Source organism: Zalophus californianus, chromosome 17 (assembly GCF_009762305.2).
Source record: "Zalophus californianus isolate mZalCal1 chromosome 17, mZalCal1.pri.v2, whole genome shotgun sequence".
Lineage (NCBI taxonomy): Eukaryota > Metazoa > Chordata > Mammalia > Carnivora > Otariidae > Zalophus > Zalophus californianus.
The window spans coordinates 50851093-50867538 of record NC_045611.1 but is presented as its reverse complement, the minus strand read 5'-3'; the positions used below and the strand labels follow the sequence as shown (position 1 = coordinate 50867538).

The 16446-nt window shown below is 52.7% G+C and overlaps 1 protein-coding gene across 7 annotated transcripts in view; it reads right to left on the bottom strand.

Moving 5' to 3' along the window:
• Nucleotides 1-275: 275 nt before the first annotated feature.
• Nucleotides 276-16446, bottom strand: part of HIF3A (hypoxia inducible factor 3 subunit alpha) — a 30834-nt gene continuing 14663 nt past the window's right edge. For 4 of the 7 annotated variants that reach the window (XM_027618883.1, XM_027618884.1, XM_027618886.1 and 1 more), the window contains 6 exons: nt 15311-15501; nt 14267-14371; nt 8274-8545; nt 6845-6962; nt 5181-5262; nt 276-2899 (listed from right to left, as the gene is read on the bottom strand). In XM_027618883.1, coding sequence (XP_027474684.1) covers nt 2802-2899; nt 5181-5262; nt 6845-6962; nt 8274-8545; nt 14267-14371; nt 15311-15501 — 866 coding nt within the window. In that variant the 3' untranslated portion in view covers nt 276-2801. Of the gene's footprint in view, nt 2900-5180; nt 5263-6063; nt 6222-6282; nt 6963-8273; nt 8546-14266; nt 14372-15310; nt 15502-16446 lie in introns of those variants that run through there. The other 3 variants (XM_027618888.1, XM_027618889.1, XM_027618887.2) reach the window with 3 other exon arrangements.

Sequence of the window (16446 nt, the reverse complement as noted above, 5' to 3'; positions counted from 1 at the left end):
CAGAAACCCGGAGTCACCAGAAACACACATAAAGCAGGATCATTTCACTCGGATACTAACACACAGGTACATGGAATTACAACTCCCCACCCCGACAGGGTCACAGAATTATTTCACAAAGACACATATGTAGAATTACAACATCACCAGGCCCACAATGTTACTTAGACCCATGCAGGGACACAGAGTCACACATACACACAGAATCACAGCCACACGGGACAACCACACCCCGAAGCAACCCCAAAGATGAGTCAACACACAGAGCTCTGGTGCCTACCAAGGCGAGGTCTTTATGGTGGCATAGAGATTAGTGGGTTTCAGAGCCAGAGTGGCTGGGCCAGTCCCTTCCCCTCCCCAGCCCAGCCCAGCCCAGTTCCCTCCATTGAGGGCCCAGGTTACCCCCTGAGGGAAGGAGGGACCCGACCCTTCTTCCCCATAGCACCAATCTGGATAGGCCATCCCACGACAAAACAGAGTGAGAAGTGCCTTCCAAAAAGGAGGTGAATTGGGCTGAGAGAGGGGGGGCCTTTTTGTGTGGGAGACCCAAAAGTAGCACCATCGTAGAAACAGGGTTGGAGGGTAAGAGTGACACCCGGGTGGTGGCAGGAGTACTAAGGAGTCCTGGCCTCTCTCCCCACCCCGTGATAGGCACATAGAGCTGTGCGTGTGTCTGTACGGCTGGGGAAGTCTCCTGGATTGTAAGGGAGCCCCAGGTCCCCAAGGTACCTGGGGTAAAGTAAAGGTAAGTGCATCCCTGGAGAGCTGAGGGTTCCAAGACAGGGAAACTGTAGGGATAAGAGCTCGAGGATGATGAGGCTTGAGCATGAGGTCCACCAGTGGAGGGACCTGGAATGGGAAGACTTCAGACAGAGCAGGAATTGGGGCAAGCTGAGTAGGGCAGGAAGCCCAGAATAGAATTAGGAGGGTGGGGTCTGGAATCAGAGAGTCAGAGGTCTTAAGATTCTGAACCAGAGGAATCCACAGGGTGACGTCCAGATTCTAGAATCAGAAGCACCTGGAGGCTGAGTTCTTGAACCAAAAGAATTTGGATCTGAAATCAGAGACAGTTGGAGGCTGTGAGGCCTAGAACCAGAGGAATCTGTAGAGTAAGAGTAGAATTTGAAAAACTCTGAGGACCAAGTTCTAGAACCAGAGAGATTTTGGAGTCATCAGATCTAAAATCAGGAGCTGGGCATTGTAGGGTCTAGAACCAGAAAAACTGGTAAAGGCAAGGTCTATAATCAGAAGTCTGAAGACTAAGTTCTAGATCTAGAGTAATTTGGAGTCCTAAGATCTGGACAGCAAACTGGAGATTGTGAGGTCTAGAACCAAGGGAATCGATAGCGGGAGGTCTGGAACCAGAAGACCTCTGAAGCCAAGTTCAAGAATCAGAGAAAAGTGAGATCAGCAGATACGGAATCAGAGGGTCCTGGGGACTGTAAGTTCTAAAGGTTGGGTGGTCTCAAACCAGTGGATGGTGGTCGTCACAAGGTCTAGAGCAGGAGAGACCTAGAGCATGGAGTCTGCCCTGGAAGTACTATAATGGTTATAAGATCGACTTAAAACTCATTTTACTTCTTTTTGATGGGGAAAGTAAGTCTTGAGGGTAGAAAGTTGAAAAGGAAGGAGCTGGGCATCAAGCGTACCACCAACACGATTCATCAAATTAGGAAGTCTGGATTTGGAGCCAGGTGTATTCCAGATCAGGAAGACTAGAACCAGTATGAAGCTTGGGTCATGGGGTCCAGAGTTGGAGGCAGCTGTTGGTTGTGAGAGCTGGCATCGGCAGGAGTCAGAGCATGTGACATCTGGTACAAGGGAGACTTATATACAGGGAAAGGTCTAGAACCAGAGGACTCTGGTGGGTGTAGGCTCTGGAGCTTGAGGGACTTGGAGGCCGTGAGACCTAGAACCAGATAACTTGGGAGACCGTGGAGGTATGAAAAGAGACTGCCGGAGGTGGGGAGGTCCAGAACGAGAAAGCTGGACGTTGCGAGGTCTGGAGTCAGAGGGGTTTGGAGGATGTGTTGGGGGCGGGGCAGTCTAGAAGAGCAGGTCAGAAGTTATGTGGTCTAGAACCTTAGAGAGCCGGAGGTTGCCTGGTCTGGGAGCAGAGGAAGCTGGAGGCTACCCCTGGAAATGAAACCAGTGTCCAGGCAAGGCTGGGGGCAGCGGAAGTCCCCAGTGGAGGGGCAGGCAGAGCGGGGTGGCCACTTGGAAGGCTAAGGGGCTAATCAAGTTGCTAGGGGTGAGGTCTGCCTGAAACGCCCCCCCCATTAACACCTGAGGGAGGAGGGGGGGATCAGAGTCCTGCATTCTTATGGACCCCAGGCCATTCATAGCAATTCAAAACCTATCACGAAAATGAAAAAAGAGAAATAATAATAAAAGATGGATGGAAAAGAAATGTGATTATGGTTATCGATACTCCCCAGAGCCCAGAAACACAGATCTGAACCCCAACCTCCCCCACCCCTAGTCACCCAAAATCAAGCCAGGAGAGTTGGAGAAAGGGATGAGGTCACCAGTATTGAGAACCCCAAGGGAAGTCCTGAGAGAAGGAGGAGGAGGGCTCCAGGGGCCCCCCTCCCAGAGGTCACTGAGCTGAGACCACCCCAAAGAGCCCCCAGACGTGGGGGGCAGAGGGGTGAGGGCTGAGGTAGGCCCAAGGTGGGCGGGGGGGGCCGCTGAGAGGAGAGAGGGAACCCCTCTCCTGGTACCCCCATCCTGTGCGTTGGCTGCCGGCGTGGAGTGTGGTTGAGGTCCTTTCTGGGGAGTAGAAGGGAAGGGGGGCTGGCTCAGTTGGCCTGGGCCAAGCCTGCTCCTGGCTGGAAGTGGCTCCTGGGCTCAGCGGTGTCCTCATCCGGGTAGAGAGAGAGCAGCGAGGGGCCCAAGCCTGCGGGGGGAAGATGGAAGGTGGGGGATTACTCCCCAAACCCGTCTTCCCCTCTTGACAGTTAAAAGCGTGGGTGGTGAGGCAGCCGTGCCTGAATTCAAACCATGGTAAAATCTTGGGCAAGTTCTATTCTCTGAACCTCAAAGTGCTCAGGATATGTAAGGCAGAAGTTAACAAGGCTGGAGCCACATGAGGCCTGAGTTTGAATTCCCGGCTCTGCTCTTTACTTGCTGTGTGACCTGAGGCAGGTGACTTCACCTGTCTGTGCCTGGGCTACCTGATATGTAAAACACACCAACAATACTTCCTTTCCAGGGCTACTGTGGGAAGGGAATGAGTGAATCCGTGTAAAGTGCTTTGGACAATAATTAGTACTGGTGAGCGCTCAGTAAGTGAGCTCCTGCTATTACCCAGGAAACAGGGAGACTTAGACCTACCTCACTCGTGAGAATTTACCCAGTCAGAAAATATTTATTGAGCACCTGCTGTGTGCCAGGCACGCAGGACCCAGCAGTTAACAGGACAGACGAAACTCCCTGCCCTGAGTTCTAGGGAAGGGTGTCAGTTCGGTCATGTACACAATAGGTTTTGCACAAAACTTGGCACAGAGTGAGTGCTAGATAAATATTAGCTCTTCCTTTACAAATATGTACTGAGGCCCTGCTCTGTGTCCAGCCACTGCCCTGCCTCACAGACAGTAGAGTACAGCCATGACAAGACAAGCCTGGCCCCTGCCCTCACACGGCTCACACCCACAGAGAGAGGACAGCCAAAAATCAAATAATGACATAAACACCCACATAAATATGGTCTACGATGTTATGAGCCATGAGCTTAGGAAGTTAGGGAGGGCTTCATGGAAGGCGTAATATTTGATCTGAGATCTAAAGGATGCAGTAATTGGGCGAAGAATAGAAGGAAAAGCATTCAGGCAGAAGGATCAGCATATGCAAAGGTCCTGAGGCTGTCTCCTCAAGTGAGATTACTTCAAAGTCAGCACAATGCCCTACAGAGTCCCCACGCAATTAGCCCCCCCACCCTCCGCCGCGCCACTCTGCTACAACTATACTGGCCCTGTTTTCCTCAACTAAGATATACTCCCACCTCCAGACCTTTGCATTTGTTCCCTCTGCCTGGAATGCTCCTCCCCCAGAAATTGTCACGGCTCACTCTCTCACTTCCTTCAGGTCTTTGCTCAAATGTCGCCTTCTCCATGAGACCACTCTTAATCATACTACTTAAAATTGAAATCCCCCCCACCCCCAAGTTCCCTTTCCCTTTGCATGCATTATTTTTTCCCGGAAGCACTTAGCTTCCTCTCTCACGCCCCTTCTTGTATTTGCGTCTTTATTCTGGACTGTGTCCCCCGCTAGAACGTCAGCACTGTGACAGCAGGGATTTCTGTTTTTGTTCACAGTTGTGTCTCCAGCTCCTAGGACAGTGCCTGGCATTGACTCTGCGTTCAGTAAATCTTTGTTATGTGTATGAAGGACAGAATGAACCAAAAGACCGTGACCGTGGCTGGAACAGGATGTGAAGCCAAGTGTGGTCTGAGATGAGGCAGCGGTCAGACCCCGCAGAGACTGGAGCACAAGGTGAGGAGCTTGCTCTTTCTCGGAAGAGCACTAGGGAGCCATGGATGAGTTGGGAGCAGAGGGAGGCCAGGGTCAGATTCGTGCTTTGGGAAGATCCCCTAGCTGATGCGTGGAGCTTTGGGGTGGAGCTCTGGCGACTGACAATTGTGCTGGACGATGAGAATGGTAACCTAAAGAAGCCTAGCAGTTGTCTCACTCTGTGGAGGGTCTGCAGCACCAACGTCGCGTGATGGCGGACGTTTCTCGAGCATTTACTACCAATCAGGTCTTGTGCTAATAAGCTTTTCCTGTGCTGCCCCTCCACAGATCCTGAAAACATCTCCTTAAGGTAAGAACTATTATAACAGGTCCTAAGTCTTTCCCAAAGCCACACAGCTGGGAATGACCAAGGAAGGGCAAGCCCAAATCGCAATCAGACACAGGCTTCGGGAGGCCTAGCCTGGGCCTGGACTCAGCTTCCACCCCAAGGTGCAGCTTTGGCAAGCCCCTGCCTCCCTGGGGGCCTCTCCCCCCGCCCCCCGCTCAGTGCCGCTGAGAGCAGGGAAGGGCTGTCTGTCTTTACCAAGGTCTGGTCCAGCCACTGACAGCGCCCCCCTCCCACCTTTTGGATTGCCCCGCCCCTCCCCTCTCTCAGCCATCTGGGGCACCTGCTTGGGGAGAGAGGGACACAGGGCTGTGCTACTCACGCAGGGCCTCATTCAGTTCCAGGAGGTGGGTGCTGGCATCCTGCTGGCTCCCTGGGGCTGGCCCTCCTGTCAGAAGGAAGCTCTGCAGGAGAAAGACAAAGCTGCCACCACCACCGTCGTCACTGTCACTGTCCCAGGAGGTACAACAGTGCGGCTGTGGTTCAGAGCGTGGCGGGGCCCAGCGGCCGCGGACGGGCTGTCTGACTGTGGGTGAAGCCAGCGTCCTAGATCTCCTCCGTGTGTCCCCGCCAGAGCCTTGTCCTGCCCTTTGTCTGTGCCCCAGCAGGTGGACCGTGCATGTGGGCTCCAGAATCACGGAGTCCTGGCTCCATGTGCTCCTGCTGGGTTCGCCAAACAGGAGATGCCAGCAGGAGGGGGGAGGAAGCAGTGCTATGTGATCCAGCTGCTTCTCTGCGATGCGCCACCTCTTGCTGATTCCCAGTGTGCTGCCCACACTTTTGCCAGTCCTGCTTTTACTTAGTTATTTTTAAAGATTTTATTTATTTATATATTTATTTGACAGAGAGACACAGCGAGAGCAGGAACACAAGCAGGGGGAGTGGGAGAGGGAGAAGCAGGCTTCCCGCCGAGCAGGGAGCCCGATGCGGGGCTCGATCCCAGGACCCTGGGATCACGACCTTAACGACCAAGCCACCCAGGCGCCCCAGTGGTCCTGCTTTTAAATGCTCCTCAACGCCCCCATGTGCGCGTGCTCTTTCCTGCCCAGACTCTGACCAATGCAGTTGCTCGTCCTCTCTTGTGCAAATGTGACCGTGAAGAATTAACGATCGCGGCAACAGTATCTGAAGAGTGGTCGTGGGGATGAAATAGTTTAATCACACAAGGCATTTCGCGCAGCGTCTGCCGCAAGGTAGACACTCGGTAACTATCAGCTGTGGATACCATCACACACCTCTCGCGTTCAAATAGCCCTGCTCCGAGTGAGGAGCCAGAGAGCCACGGAAGGTCCTGGAGGGAGGCCTGGTGGCAGGGGCGCAGCCTAGGCTGGGTTTTGGAAAGGGCATCCTGGTTGCCGTTGTGCTGAAAGGACAGCAGGAGCGAGATGGAAGCGGGGAGATGGGGGAAGGAAGGGGACGGGGGATGTTGCGTTTGCTTGGTGGTTTTTATACGGTTTATCAATAGCCACTAAGGATCGGCCTGTTTTCATTTGCTTCTCATGAGTCCTGTGAGATGTAACCATCCCACTTCCCAGATGAGGAAACTGAGGTTCATGGTGGTCCCATCACCTGCTCAAGGTCTCGCAGTTACTAGGTGGCAGACCTGGGACTTGAACCCAAGTCAGTCTGACTTCAGTGTCTGGACTCTTAATGCTACACTAATAATCCGAGGCCAAGAACTGTCCTAGGTTTGGGAGGGAGGCCCACAGGAGAAGTTCCTATACATACTAGCCTTTGTCATTTCCCCCCTTTACCCTGCTTAATTTTTCTTCTTAGAACTTACCACCAACTTATATGAATTTGCAGAGCCTTTTCATACCCATGACCTGAGCTAGCAATTCAGGGTCCTAGCCTCACCTGGATGACTCACCTTCCATTTGACCTTCAGTCAGGCCCTGCCCCTCTGATTTTCCCACCCGTAAAACAGTAGGTTTAAGCCCACTAGGTTCTGAGGGCCAGAGAATCCCACAAATCCCCCCAACATACCAGGCTGAGGGGAGGCAGCAGGAAATTTTCGGGCTCTGGGCTGGGGGACCGTTTGGGGGGTCTCACTCCCAGCAGCTCCACCCCCTCGGCTTCGTCCTCTGAGCTCTGAGCCAGGGTCCTGGAGGGAAACAGGTCAGAATCTCAGAACACAACAAACCTGAGCAGGTGTGGGCACCACTGTAAGCAGGTGATGAGCACTCATTCACTCTCCCAAGTGCCTATTTATTCCTTTACTTGTGTATCTACCTATCCTTCTATTCATCAGCCATTCATCCACCCATCTATCCACCTACCCATCCGTCCATCCACCCATCATCCATCCACCCGTCCATCCATCCACCCATCCATCCATCCATCCATTCACCCACCCACCCATCCGTCCATCCACCCATCATCCACCCACCCGTCCATCCATCCATCCATCCATCCATCCATTCACCCACCCACCCACCCATCCGTCCATCTACCCATCCGTCCATCCATCCATCCATCCATCCATCCACCAATCATCCATCCACCCGTCCATCCATCCATCTATCCATCCATCCACCCACCCACCCATCTGTTCATCCATCTGTCCATTCATCTGTCCATCTATCCATCCATCCACCCATCCACCCACCCATCCGTCCATCTACCCATCCATCCGTCCATCCATCCATCCAGCCACCCACCCACCAATCCATCTTCCCATTCATCTATCCAGTGATCCATCTGCCACCCACCCACTCACCATCCATCCATCTACCTACTATATTCATTAATTCCCTCCCTCCCTCATTCAGTAAGCCTTTATCAGGCACCCACTGTGTATCAGGCACCCACTGTGTATCCAGCACGAAGCTGAGAGCTTTGGGAAATAATGAGATGTATCCATAAAACCTCATAGGGATAGTAAAGGAACCATTCTGGACACTAAATGGGCACATGCCTGCAACGTGGAGAGCAAAAGCTTGAGTATTAGTAATTTAATGTCTCTGGAAGGACATGGACCCTCTGAAATTATATGCAAAATTGTGCATCTTGTACGTATGTGTAAATGTTCTTGGGAAAGAGTCCATAGCTTTCAACAGATTCTCAAAGGTGTTAGGAAACTTGGTTCTAGACAGTTTCTTTGACACTGTTGCAATGTTCTCTTAACTGTGACAAAAATCCTGACAAGGCCAGATATAAATATGTTGTAAAGGAGAGGGCCCTACTGGACCGGTGGGATTTGGATAAACGAGGAGAAGAGTGGAGGGCACTCCAGGGGGCACAGCCGAGGCAGAGCCGGAGGTTGGAACAAACATGGCATGGGCTGGGGATATGGCCTGGCTGGAGCAGAGATCAGCAGGTCAGCAGGAGGAAAGATGAGGGATGGGGCTGAAACAGGAGGCAAAAGCAAGACAGGGGGTCACTCCCTTTATATCCTCCGGCTACTGTGGCTCACCTCTTCCGAGCCCCAGCCATGGGGGAGGGTGCCAAGGGGTCCCCTCTGGAAGGGCTGGAGCAGCTCAGCCGGGGGTCACTCCCCCAGCGGGGCAGCAGGGAGGGCTCAGGGGTTGGGGGCGACAGGCCATGGAAGCTCCGAGCACGGGGCCGGGGGACAGCGCCTGGAGGTCTGTGGAAGGCCCTGGGTAGCTGCTCGCTGGAGTTGAGCTGGAAGTCATCATCCATGGAGATGTAGGGGGCCAGCATCTCCAGATCCAGAGCATCGACGTCCTGCGGGAGGCAGGAGGAGGTTAAGAGCAAGGGCCTCAGCCTCAGGTGGGCCTGAGCTGGACTCCCAGCTCCACCACCTCTGAGTTGTGTGCCCGAGGTCAAGAGTCTGACCTTCACTTTCCTCATCTGTAAAATGGGTAGAAGGACTCTGTGTAGCCAGTCACCAAGATGGCCCCCAAGGATCCTCGCCTCTTGGTATCTGAGCCCTAGTGTAATCCCCCACTACAGCAACTGGGGTTGAGCTGGGAACAATAGGCTATTGAGGAGATGACAGTGTGGGACTCCCAACATTAGGTTATAAAGATACCATGGCTTCTGTTTTTGCTGCAAACTCTCTCGGGTCACGTGCTCTGGGGGAAGCCCTACAGAGAGGCCCAAATGGCAAGAAACTGAGACGTCCTGCCAACAGATGAGTGAGTGATCTTAGACGCGCATCCTGTAGTCCCTTGCAAGCCTTCAAGTGATGGCAGCCCTGGGTGATGACATCTCGATTGCAACCTCGAGAGAGAGACCCGGAGCAAACGCCACCCCGCTAAGTGGCTCCCAGGCCCCTGATCCCCAGAAATTACGTGAGGTTGTACATGCTTGTTATTTTCAGTTTTAGGGGAATTTGTTACCCACAAACAAATGGCAGGCAGGATTTTGATCCCAAGAGTGGGGTGCTGCCCTACGGCTTTGGCACTGGGCAGGGGCTGGGGGCTGGAAGGGCTCTGGAGAGCCTGTCGGGGCCTAGACTGCCTTGAACAAACAACGTGAAGCATGAGGAGCTGGCCCGTGAGGGCATAAAGGGAGGTGAGGAATGCGTGACCAGAAGTCTGAGGAAAGGAGGTTTTTGTTGTGTGGTGGCTAAAGTTTTAGTGTCGCGTGCGGTTTTGTGGAACTCAGAACAGGTAACTAGTGAGCCAGGCGATCCAGCTACAAGATTCCCAGCCCGAGTGCTGAACGGCTGCCTGATTTCTTCTTGCCACTTGGGAGTAAAGGCAAGTGGAGAGAGGAGCTGAAGGAGAAATGTGAAACACGAAGGAGCTGGGGACTTGAAGGTCTGGAAGATTCTCAACCTCGCCGTTCAAATGAAGAATTAACTTTACCCAAAACGAGGTGCAGCCTTTGCCCCAGCTCCTTGGGATTTCCTGAGTGACAGGCGTCTTTGCTCCTCATGGTGAGCCTCTGGGGCCACATCTGACAGCGAATGCCAACAAGATGACTCAGGCTGAGGGGCTGGCTGTGCCCAAAGAGCCAACCATGTGATGAGAGGATTGGGGCCACATGAGATCAGCCTAACCTCCAGGAGAAGCGTGTGTGTTGGGGAGGTAGAGATGAAGATCAAGGTCAACTGCATGGGCAAGAATTCAGCCATGCCTACATAATGACCCTTAACTGAAAACTCTGGACACCTGGGGCACCTGCCCGGCTCAGTGCGTTGTGTCTGCCTCTTGGTTTCGGCTCAGGTCATGATCTCAGGGATTGAGCTCCACTTCAGGCTCTGAGTTCAGCAGGAGTCTGCTTGGATATTCTCTCCCTCTGCCCCTCCCCCTGCTCACGCTCTCTCTCTCTCTCTCTCAAATAAATAATAAATCCTTAAAAAACAAACAAACAAACTCTGGACACCACAACTTGGGTGAGCTTCCTGATGTGGCAATACGCCATGTGTGCTGCCGGGAGCATGACATGTCGCCAGGGTCATGAAAGTTTTGCATTTGGGACCCTCCCAGTCCCAGATTCCACCCTATACATTTCTTCGTTTGGCTGTAATATTCTTTTGAAGTAATAAACTATCATCATTAAGTCCAGTGCTGTCCTAAGTTCTAGAGCTACTTCTAGCAAATTATTGAGACTGAGGGAGTCAGTGGGAATCTCTGACTTTGTAGGCAGCTGGTCTATAGTGAGGGTGGCCCTGGGCAACCCCTCCCGCCCTGAGCTTGCAGCCGAGGCTGGAAGTCTTGGACAGACGTGGCAGACGAGAGGACTGCGGCCCTCACCTTGGGTTTCGCTGACCCTGGGAACTCCCCAGGTGGCAAAGGATGCGAAAACTGAGCAGCGAAGAGCACTCTTGGGAGGGCATGGTCTAAAGATGAGGCCCAGGGTATGACTATAAAATTCTTTGTTAAGGAAGATCAAAGTGTTGCCTAGAATATCCCTTAGTCAGACAACGGCACTTTAGAGTTTAAGGATGTGCCCCACATACCCTCTCAATCAGACAACGGGGCTTCTGTTAAATTTCTGAGGACTGTCACTCAGCATCTCAGCAAAAGCCCAAAGCAGAGAAGGGCTTATCTCAAAGAGATTGTGGGCATGACTTCTGTCTAAAGGAGTAACCTCCGAAGAGATTCACCTAAGACCCCTACATTTTTTTTTAAGATTTTTTTATAAGATTTTTTTTTAAAGATTTTTTATTTGTTTATTTGACAGAGAGAGACAGAGCGAGAGAGGGAACACAAGCAGGGGGAGTGGGAGAGGGAGAAGCAGGCTTCCCGCTGAGCAGGGAGCCCGATGTGGGGCTCGATCCCAGGACCCTGGGATCATGACCTGAGCTGAAGGCAGATGCTTAACCATCTGAGCCACCCAGGCGCCCTTTTTTTAAGATTATTATATAAACAGTCCAAGCTGGAAGGGACAGAGATGGTACTAAATGAAGAGAGACCTTTGGGCCACCAAAGTTCCCTAACGAGAAAGAAGGTCATGAAAACCCTCTCAGCTGCAAATACACATTACCCTTTATGAAAAAGCAAGGAGGACTCCCAAGTGAGGAGCCCAGCGTCTACAGAGTGGAGACAAGAACCATGGAGAAAGGCCCTAGGAAGTAGTAGGAATGAGTTCCGATCAAGGAACTTCCCATAGTTGCCCAACCGGATTTCAAAACTGCTGTCGACCAGTGACACCTGTATGCGCTCCAGTCCTCTCCCTCTTTTTGAACAGGGGAATGCATGGCCTTACTCTGTGCCTGTGCCACCACTGTATGCGGGGCATGTGGCTGGCGGCACATCACTTGTCTCAGGGGTGAGACCAACAGGGTGAGCGCTTCACGCCCAGACCTGATGTAGGTGATGAGGTTCCAGACATTAGGCTGATACTGTCATGGGAAGAGAATTTGGGGGCACTTGGGAGGGGGTGAGTGTGTTTTGCATGAGGGAGAGCCATGAATTATTGGGGGCCCCAATGATCCTTGCCTTCTGGTGTATGTGGATGCCTTCTGAATTGTACCAGGGTTGGTCTCTATGACCAATACGATACAGTGAAGTGACGGTGTGTTGCTTCTGAGATTAGGTTATACAAGACTGCATTTTCTGTCTTGGGCTCACTCTCATTATCTCCTGGGTTCCTTGCCTTCAGGGAAGCCAGAGAGCCTACGTGGTAAGGAACTGAGGCCTCCAGCCAGAGCCAATGAGGGACTGATGCCTGCCAACAACCATGTGTGTGAGCTTGGACGTGGATCCTCTAGCCCCACATGACTGTACCCCTGATGGAGAGCTTGACTTCAGTCTCACAAGAGACTCGGCAAAAACCATCCAGCTAAGCTGCTCCCAGATTCCTGAATCTCAGAAATGGTGTGACACAATAAATGTTAGTTGTTTCAAGGTGCTTGGTTTGGGGGTGATTTGTTATGGAGCAATAGATAACTACTACATCATGTTACTGTCATTCATCTAGCCGCTCAATCATCCAAACATTATCCATCCATCTATCATCTATCCAATGAACCAGTGGCCTGTCTAACTACCCATCCAAACATCCATTACCCATCCCTCCATCCATCCGTCTAACCATCACCCATCCGTCTGTCCCCCATCATCACCTAATGAATACAGTGGTCCATCCATCCATCCCTCCATCCATCCGTCTGTCTAACCGTCACCCGTCCATCTGTCCCCCATCATCACCTAATGAATACAGTGGTCCATCCATCCATCCCTCCATCCATCCGTCTGTCTAACCGTCACCCATCCATCTGTCCCCCATCATCACCTAATGAATACAGTGGTCCATCCATCCATCCCTCCATCCATCCGTCTGTCTAACCGTCACCCGTCCATCTGTCCCCCATCATCACCTAATGAATACAGTGGTCCATCCATCCATCCCTCCATCCATCCGTCTGTCTAACCGTCACCCGTCCATCTGTCCCCCATCATCACCTAATGAATACAGTGGTCCATCCATCCATCCCTCCATCCATCCGTCTGTCTAACCGTCACCCGTCCATCTGTCCCCCATCATCACCTAATGAATACAGTGGTCCATCCATCCATCCCTCCATCCATCCGTCTGTCTAACCATCACCCGTCCATCTGTCCCCCATCATCACCTAATGAATACAGTGGTCCATCCATCCATCCCTCCATCCATCCGTCTGTCTAACCGTCACCCGTCCATCTGTCCCCCATCATCACCTAATGAATACAGTGGTCCATCCATCCATCCCTCCATCCATCCGTCTGTCTAACCGTCACCCATCCATCTGTCCCCCATCATCACCTAATGAATACAGTGGTCCATCCATCCATCCCTCCATCCATCCGTCTGTCTAACCGTCACCCATCCATCTGTCCCCCATCTTCCACCTAATGAATACAGTGGTCCATCCATCCATCCCTCCATCCATCCGTCTGTCTAACCGTCACCCGTCCATCTGTCCCCCATCATCACCTAATGAATACAGTGGTCCATCCATCCATCCCTCCATCCATCCGTCTGTCTAACCGTCACCCATCCATCTGTCCCCCATCTTCCACCTAATGAATACAGTGGTCCATCCATCCATCCCTCCATCCATCCGTCTGTCTAACCGTCACCCGTCCATCTGTCCCCCATCATCACCTAATGAATACAGTGGTCCATCCATCCATCCCTCCATCCATCCGTCTGTCTAACCGTCACCCATCCATCTGTCCCCCATCATCACCTAATGAATACAGTGGTCCATCCATCCATCCCTCCATCCATCCGTCTGTCTAACCGTCACCCATCCATCTGTCCCCCATCATCACCTAATGAATACAGTGGTCCATCCATCCATCCCTCCATCCATCCGTCTGTCTAACCGTCACCCATCCATCTGTCCCCCATCTTCCACCTAATGAATACAGTGGTCCATCCATCCATCCCTCCATCCATCCGTCTGTCTAACCGTCACCCGTCCGTCTGTCCCCCATCATCACCTAATGAATACAGTGGTCCATCCATCCATCCCTCCATCCATCCGTCCGTCTAACCGTCACCCGTCCATCTGTCCCCCATCATCACCTAATGAATACAGTGGTCCATCCATCCATCCCTCCATCCATCCGTCTGTCTAACCGTCACCCGTCCATCTGTCCCCCATCTTCCACCTAATGAATACAGTGGTCCATCCATCCATCCCTCCATCCATCCGTCTGTCTAACCGTCACCCGTCCATCTGTCCCCCATCATCACCTAATGAATACAGTGGTCCATCCATCCATCCCTCCATCCATCCGTCTGTCTAACCGTCACCCATCCATCTGTCCCCCATCTTCCACCTAATGAATACAGTGGTCCATCCATCCATCCCTCCATCCATCCGTCTGTCTAACCGTCACCCGTCCATCTGTCCCCCATCATCACCTAATGAATACAGTGGTCCATCCATCCATCCCTCCATCCATTCGTCCCCTCAACCATGCTACCACCCTCTCTAAAGCTCAGATATGTCAGCCCCCAGAGCACAGAGGTAAAGACTGTTCCTTCCAGGCCAGCCCTTACCTGAGCTATATCTAGATCTGTCTCCACAGCCTCAAGGTCTTTCCCCGAGGCCAAGAGTTTGTGTGTATTCTCCATGTTCACGGGTGGTTCATCTGGGAGATCGGCCTGTGGGGAGAGAGTAGACACTTAAGGAAATCTGGAGTTTAGGAAACGTTAACAGTAAGATAGTGTGGACATCTGAGCTCAGGGGCAGAATTCAGGGTTAAATGTCAGATAGCTGGGACACCAAGGGGGTCAAACAGCAAAAGCAAATGAATTCTGGACCTGGGTGTTCAGAAGGTGGAAGTGGCCAGGGATAGATTGACAGGGAAAACTCGAAGATTCAAAGACCAAAGCCTGAGGCCAAGATATTCAGGCCCTCTTGGTGTCTGGAGTCTGGGTAAAATGATGCAGAGTCCGCTCTCCCAGGTGTACAGGTGACGTCAAAGGCCACCCTCTTATTTCTCTGGTGGAGAGAAGATCTGGGAGGTGTGGGGGGTTGGGGAAGGATGAGGAGAGTCAACACCAGATAATATGGGCCCCCGAGTCAGAGGTCACACTATCTGAACTCAAAGTAAAAAAAAGTAACTGCTATGGTATATCGAGCACCTACCAGGTATCAGGTGTCTACTAAGTGCTTCCCATGAATGATCGCAATGAACCCTCACTTACACCAATGAGATGGCTACTTGCTATGATCCTAATTTTATAGATGAAGACACTGAGGGGCCACGTGTCCGGGTAACATAGCTGGTAAGTGGCAGATTTAGGATTTGAATCCTGGTCTGTGTCATTTAAGACATTAGACATTCTTGACTCTGAGAGCCTGGATGATGGGTCACAAGCAGGAGGAGGGAGGGGTCACCCATGCCAGTCCCCAGTGACCTAGGTTTTGGTCCAGATAACAGTTGGAAGAATCTGGGATCTAGGTCTTAAAGGAACCCCATCTCACCCCAACCTTCCCACTGCACAGAGGGAGAAACTGAGGCCCAGAGAATAGCAAGATTCAAGCCAAAGGCCAAAGCAGCCTGGATGCTGAGGGTTTACTTGGGAGGGACGGCTTACTGGAAGAGGACTTTGGGGGCGCCGTGTGGCTGGGGGTGCGCTGGGGGTGGCGGCTCCTGAAGTCCCATCCAGGATAGGTGCCAGGAGGCGACGCAGGTCAGGGCTGCAGAAGCGGCGGGGGTCAGCGGCCAGGGTGGCCTCGCTCAGGGCAGGGGGGTGCAGGAAGGCCAGGATCCGGGGACCAGAGGCATCTACGGGACACACAGATGGGGAGGACACAGGATGGTTATCCAGGGCTGAGGGGCAGAGCCCTCCCCACCAACCCCAGGGAGCTTCGTTGACATTTTCTATAAACAGGGTGGAGGCTGTTCACAGTGCTGGGGAGCTGATTTCTGGAGAACCCTTGCGGGACCAGGTTCTATCCCTCCAGTTGCCAGACTGTGGTGAGACCCTGAAGGGTCCTAGAGGGGCCAGTGTGGGGTGGGGGGCACACAGTAGGCTGGGGAGAGTAGCAACTGCCCAATGATGGGGAAACGTTTTAGTATTTAAAATCAGCATGGCCAGACCAAGGCACACGACTGACCCGATTCTCCAATGGCACAGAGCAGCAATCAGCCACTCCGCTCTGGGGGGGGGGGGGGGAGCTTGCATATTAGGAGAAAAGACTGGCCCCAGGCCCTCAAGAAGGTTCTAAGGTCCCTGGAGGTGAGTTTTGAGCCAGAAAAGGAAAGGACACCAGTGACCCCCACACCACACCCAGGAGCATGGGCTGCCAGCAACAGCTTGAAGAAGGTGATGGCCTTGAAGAACCAACCGGAAGAGAAACTCCTCCAGGACTGGAGGGGGGGGGGGGGTCAGGTGGGAAAGAAGGAAGAGGGAGAAAGGAGCCAGACCCAGGAGGATCAGGATTATTGGATGCCAGTGAGCAGTGAGGTGGGAGCAGGGAACCAGCTGAAGGGTGGGGGCAATGGGGAGCCATAGCAGGATTCCAAGCAGAGGAGCAGCAACAAGACTGAAGCAATCATCCCAGGGACAGAGGAGAAGTGGAAGGACAGAAGAGAGAAGAGCATTCTGGGCAGAGGAAGCTGCCAGTGCACAGGCCGCAAGGCATGAGAGACTAGCATTCCGACAGCACTAAGGAAGCTGGGAGCTCAAAGTGAGTGAGAAGGGGAGGGAGGCGGGAGTCAGGTCACACA